Raw genomic sequence first — 6,539 nt, forward strand, 5'->3', positions numbered from 1 at the left:
ACCAGTGAGATGTGACGGCAGAGATTACAGAAGTAGACGACATTGACTGTATTTACACCGACTTGTGGACGTTCGAATGAAATACGGGAATTAGGCATCATTTGACAATGAGGAGATTTCTCTTAAATGAGTTTTTTAAAAGAGATATATTCGGTGAAAAAAACACATTAACATTAGTTTTGAAATGTGACTTCTTCGGGGAAATTGTCCTCTCCCATACTTCAATTTTTTCGAAGTTACGAATTTATCCTTTTTTTTTAATGAACCCGCTCACTTCAACTTTTCTACAATTCTTTTAATGTAACAACCTAGTATTATCACTTATATAAGGTGTCCCAGCTGATTCTATACTTAAAGGCATGTTCTGCGTGCGATCAGTTTGATACAAAACTAAACAGGGTACTGACATATAAGTAAGCTTTATAAGGGTATCAACTTGTTTTATAGTCAACATTTCGCGAATTCCATGGTCATTGCGATAATGTTGACTTCAAATAGAACCTGTCGTTAAAGGCTGTTTTAAATGCTATCACGTGTTTCATGTAAAGTACAAACTGTACTGGTATTAACTTCCGCCGTGTATCGGAATAGTTTCATGTTAAAACATGGAGTGTCAATGTTGATTAAGACATCGCTGTGTTTATCCATTCTATCTTCATGATGCACCATTGTGTAAATCTGATACTTACAATTAGTGGATTTCTTAACTTAATGGATCTTTTCCCAATTCTGTTTTATTCAACTTATGCAAAGGCATTAATTGGAGAAAATATATGTAGATCTGAGAGGTAATTGATTTCAACAATTAGTCCTTGCAACCAAAGTGTTCATTTTTAGTATTATTCATATTTTTGTCTTTCTTTATAGTGAGAATATTACAATAACTTTTTGTTGTCCGACCTATGAAGAAAGAGATAACATGTGTGTTGGTAAGTTAGATTCCGTCAACAAAAATGTTTACAAAGCTTTCGTAAACTCTTTTCAGAGGTTTAAATAAAATGCGTTGCCTGAATGGCTTCTTTAGTATGGATACTTATATTTTGCATATGTATTTAAATTGTTATTTATTTTACCTTCATACTTCTACCTAATTCTTTTCAATATATCCACGGTAATAAAAAGAGTGCAGACCTGGATTCAGGGGCTATAATTGCAGTTTGATTTGTCCTGAAAACTATTATGGTCCTCGATGTCAGAGGAAATGCCAGTGTCACAACTCTGAGTACTGTCACCACGTATGTGGGTGTGTGTCAAATCTGTTGGAAAGTTTTGGTAACGCAACGATGGTCCATAATGTCACCGAAAATGAAATTGATACGAGTGTCACTAACCAGACCCTTTTCACAGAACAATGTTTATCTTCAACAGAAAAAACCACCAAAATAGCAGTCACCATCGCTGGAATCGACATTGGTAATATATCTTGATTTTACAATGAACGAATTATTGAAAAAAAAAATTATGTTACCAAAATGTCTGTTTGATGTTGGGGTAAGGTTCATTTTGTATTAAAGCTGAAAAGTTGATTATTTAACGATTTTGTTTGTTTTACCGAAGACAGTATAGCGTTTTCGCGTGAAGAAATCTCTTAATTTTTAACTATATAGATCGAAGCTTTGAGCTGAAATGCTAGTGTAACAAATTTGAGTATTGCCACCATGTCTTTTGCTTTATGCCAAATTTGTCAGACTGTTTTGGCAACGCAGTATAATGGAACAAGATAACTTAATTCCGTAAGATTACATTTAGTTATAAGTTACTGCTTATTATAGCGCATACAGCAGCATCTTCATAAAGCATCATCACCTGACATAGATCCAGTATATCAGCACATGGCTTAGTATGCAGCCGATTTGATGTTTTGAATTAATAAATTATTAAGACTAAAATTTTTGTCATTTTTATTGAAGATAATATATTATCCAAGTGAGAGTATCCAAGTGAGGAAAATGTTCTTTCTTCAAAATCAAAGATTCTAGGAACAAAATAAATAGCCTACAGAGAAATTTTAATCCTGGACAAAATAACGTTACAAAACTTAGGGGGTAGGGTAAATGATTTTTTTAAAACCCAAATCAAATAACACACAGCTAGCAACTTTTATCTAGATCTGCTAACAAATTCTTTTAAAAAAATTACGGGAATAAAATAACATAACACTGCTTGTTGGTTGCACTACAGCATTAAATTTTGCTATATATTCTTACTAAGGATGCACAACTTTGAACTCGAATTTGTCTTTATTAAACTTTTGAGATGTTTCTTTTTTAGATCTTGTAAAGCAGTTCTTTATAAACATCTTAGTACAAAAAAAAAACACATAGCCATCCAGCAAGGCACGCAAGTTTGTTTCAGTCGAAGTCAAGCAAGTGCTTGAAAATTAAGTGTAGGGCCTAATCATTCCCCACTCAAATACATTATACAAAAAGTAAAGCACGCCCTAAATTTTGACGAATCTGGTTAATACAGGAAGTTTCTCATTTCATAAAAAATCACCTCCAGTCTCATACAAAAATGCCCAAATCGGGAGGATAATTCAGGAAATGTTTTGCATCTGCAATGTTTTGATATGAGCCTCAACCGAAGTACTTTTATGACACCTGTATTGTACAATTTGCGCTTAATTCTGGGGTATATGTGGTCTTTAAAATCTTTAATATAGTCCGCGATATTTTTGTACATTTGTACATATAAACTTGATCAACTTGAGAAAATATATGAAATATAGATTTCCCAATTACTTAAATTAAGCATTACGCTCCACATTTTTTATTTTTTTAAAATGAATATGAGGTATAACTTTTCTTTTTATACGGAAGTACATTAACATGTACATTTAAAAGTTCTTAAGGTATAGGAGGCAGATCTTGGAGAGCAAAATTAATTTTGCATGTCAACTTGAATTGACATTTTGACAACTTGAAGACCAACAAAGTAAAACATTAAGTTTGTTCATGATCTTTTTCCAAATTTTGTTTAGACTTATTTTGATGAATTCATTTTTTGAGTAACTATAGCTATTTTTAAAAATAACACAGCGTTGTTTGATACTGTTTTTGCTTTGACTTCTCTTATCATCGTTCATTAAAATTGATTTATCCCCCCATCCCCCGAAATTTTTTTTTTTTCTACAAAACAGCTGTTTATACATGTACCTAGGCCGAAATCGCCACTCCAAATAGAAAAAAAGCACAGTATTGTGCCATGAGATCCGTTTACATGTATTTTATTGCTCGTGTCATCAAATCACTTAATGATCGAATTATTAATTATATCGAATAAATGAAACACATATTTAATAACTTTTTTTCATGTTATATATATTGTATGTTATTTGAAGTGTTTAAAGTGTATTTAGAAGCTTTTTTAGAAGTGTATTAAATGTATTATTTAGAAGTGATTTGTTGATATAAACGCCTATATAATAAGCTTTTTTGAATATATGTGTATTCGTGGTACACACGCACGTGTTTGTTCAATACTGTAAAGGAAAAGATAATCTTGCACCTTTAAAACATTTCATTGGTGTAAGAAAGGAACATAAAGGAATTTGGAAACTGTATGATTGAATGCATAGCTGTCAGTTGTCTACATTCGCATGAATATTCATTAAAGAACAATGTGTTATTTAAACATCGAGAAGTCTTCGTTCTCTTTTATCAAGAAGATTCCACCACTAAGTACGATGAAGAGTATGAAATCCTGAGAACTGTATTCCTTGAGGTGCTGCCTTTTGTGATATTTGTCTGCTTACTACTCTGTTTTGGAATAATTTACAGGTAAAATGGATTCTTTTTGTTTTTCTAAAAGTCTAGCTCAGAGTAAACGAAGAAGAACATACTGTACTAATTGTGTTTTTGATAAATGCCTTGTAGAAAATGTTATTCCAAAAAGAAACAAGAAATGAAAGGTAAGCTAATAATTTAAAACAATTATCACATATTCCAGGCAAGAAAAACTAACTACAGTGTAGCTCCTAACTTTCGAATTAGTACTTCCAGTTTAGTGCATTTTGAACTTCTTCCACTTTTGGGGTCTGGATTTTCTCATCAGAGTTAAGGATAAATGCCTTAAGATTAGGCTATAGCATATCAGAGATAATATTCCTACAGGAAAATGTTTTGAAAATAGGAAAGATAATCTTTTTTGGGATTTAAGGGCCGATTCAGGAAAGCAGTCCCGCCTTGAGAGCTATAATTTTATTTCATAACCAAATACCAATTTCATTTCACTTTTGCCGGTCCTTTAAACCGCAATCTCTACCCAGAGTTATCGATCCCGCTACGCTCCAGCGAAGCGTAATACGCCCTCTGGTGAGAGATTGTATAAACCGAGGTCCCATGTCACAGTAGGTGCTGGCACGAAAAAGATCCATCACTGCTCAATGGCCCTTAGTGTCGAGTATAGGTTAAACTTTGCAGCTCTCCTCCGGCAAGTGGTTGCGTCTCCATATGAGTGAAAAATTCTCGAGAGGGAACAACAAACAAACAAACAAACATTTCACATTTTGGTTAAAATGGTACATGTACTAATAGACAAAAGAAATTAATATTTTCAGACAAATAAATAATACAAAACATTATGCAATATGCTTTAATTTCAAGTTATGCAACCACATGTACAGCTTCCCGGTTTTGCAGATCTTCATAGAAATTTAATAATGACTACAATGTTTAGGATTGACAATCATGGTGATAGATGGACTTTAAAGTACATAAAACAAAGGAATAAAAGAAATCAAGCATGACATGGGATAAATATTTTTAGATCAGTAACTGAAAAATGCCATTGTGTCATAATTTCTGTGTTGAATAAATCTGAATTAAGAATAAAAATCACAATTTAAATATTGTACACATATAAGCGTAATGACATATTTTCCATCTCAAATTACTTTTAGTAAGTTTAGTAATAATGACGTGATCACGAATTTAGCATTATTATGTGTGATTGATCGACTGATTGCATGTTCTTTTACGTCCCATTCGAGAATTGTTCACTGTTTAGATACATCACCATATACAGTTGAAGGGTTTCAAATTTAGTTTTTGTGTGTGAAGTTTTAGACTGAAATAATTTCCTTTATTGAATCTCTAAAATCTTATATAGACATAGATCAATATTTAGCTAAAGAAGACCATGTCGGTTACTCACAAAAGATTGCGTCTATTCTCTTTAAATTCAAGAAACAGTTTTTTGATTCAGAAATCAATAAAAGTAAGTTAAAAAAATTTGTTGTATTTTTATGCCGTCATATGATTTAATTATAAATATGTAAAGTGTACTATTAAGAAGTGAAAATATTCATCTGAAATGAAATTAACATAATATACAAATTTATTTCACATTAATTTTGTTGTAGTGAATAATTATTCTCTCATAAGATAATTCAGAAAATAACCTAATGTAAATTTAAAAGTGAGGCATTGCAAAGCTCTCCTTTTTTTTTTTTAATTTGTTATTGACAAAAAGGTCTCGTTCAATTTGATTTAATTTTGAGTAGGAAACAGATAGGTGAAAAAGATGAATTTGCTCGCTACTTAATCTTTGAAAATAATATTTCATTTCTTTTATTTAAAAGACAGTGTTCATAATGCTTTGTATATTACGGAAGAAGGAAACCGAGAAAATAGTGTTCAGAGTAATGAAGATACGACTGGAGATCCACTCTACGGCACCTGTGAAGATCCTTGTTATAGTACATTAACACTGAGGGTAAACTACGGTCCTGTCCATGCCAGTTATGAAGATGGGTCTTTAGAAGATTTTAATCCCTATGACTTTATGTATGAAGGAGAGGGAAATATGGCTAGAGTACAAGAAACTCACGATAGTAATTTCTATTTAAATAATGAGAGTGTACAAATGCATATAAACTCAACTCAAAGACTGTATGAAGATCCATGGAGTAATAATTTTAATAACTCCCTTTTGCGTCACTCAACACAACGTCGGTTTGACCTCATGCCAGTTGATGAATGTTGCAGTGCTTTACAGGGAAAAGAATACGGGCCATACGAGCTGGCATCTAGCAACTAAATAGGACAGTTTGTGAATAATTGAATTTTTATTTTCTGTTTGCAATTCATAATATGCAGGTGTATCAAGAAACGCTTTTTAGCATACAACTGTTTTTACTTAAGTACAGATGAAATAAAATGAAAATCCAACAGACCTAAAATGATCTTTGTTTCCATAGAAACACGGTTTTCTTGTCATATGAAGGAGAAGCTGAGAAAACGCTGTGTCAAACCCCCTCACGAAAAAGGTTTTTCGTAGACATGTATATGCACGCCGTTTTTCATTTTTGTATTTTGAATAAGTTTAAAACCACCACTACTCCCCCCCCCCCCAAAAAAAAAAAAAATAAAAAAATTCTGGACCCCAATGGTAAATCTTGCATGTAATTAAAAATGTTGATCTTCAGAAAGTTGTTAAGGAAACTGTATTGTGAGGTTATGAAATACATATTCATTTGGTGCTTGTTTACTTGTTAAATATAGAATAAAATTACTTTACATGTGATATTTTTCAAATAC

At 32.1% G+C, this 6,539-nt stretch overlaps 1 protein-coding gene across 1 annotated transcript; it reads left to right on the plus strand.

The window, feature by feature from the left end:
- The first annotated feature begins 612 nt into the window (after positions 1-612).
- Positions 613-6,139, plus strand: LOC133196498 (uncharacterized). The gene is made up of 6 exons (XM_061332378.1): positions 613-788; positions 868-929; positions 1,123-1,413; positions 3,668-3,779; positions 3,876-3,910; positions 5,582-6,139. Exons 1-6 carry the CDS (start codon positions 658-660, stop codon positions 6,037-6,039), a joined length of 1,089 nt encoding a protein of 362 aa, XP_061188362.1. The 5' UTR covers positions 613-657; the 3' UTR covers positions 6,040-6,139.
- The last annotated feature ends 400 nt before the right edge of the window (positions 6,140-6,539 follow it).

Source organism: Saccostrea echinata, unplaced genomic scaffold (assembly GCF_033153115.1).
Source record: "Saccostrea echinata isolate AGI-Se365-2 ecotype Australia unplaced genomic scaffold, CSIRO_AGI_Sech_v1 ptg000030l, whole genome shotgun sequence".
Classification (NCBI taxonomy): domain Eukaryota; kingdom Metazoa; phylum Mollusca; class Bivalvia; order Ostreida; family Ostreidae; genus Saccostrea; species Saccostrea echinata.

Coding starts and splice junctions, on each gene's coding strand:
- LOC133196498 (XM_061332378.1), top strand. CDS start 658: ATGATGCACCATTGTGTAAATCTGATACTTACAATTAGTGGATTTCTT. Junction 789..867: donor AATATATGTAGATCTGAGAG/GTAATTGATTTC, acceptor CTTTCTTTATAG/TGAGAATATTACAATAACTT. Junction 3,911..5,581: donor AAAGAAACAAGAAATGAAAG/GTAAGCTAATAA, acceptor TTTATTTAAAAG/ACAGTGTTCATAATGCTTTG.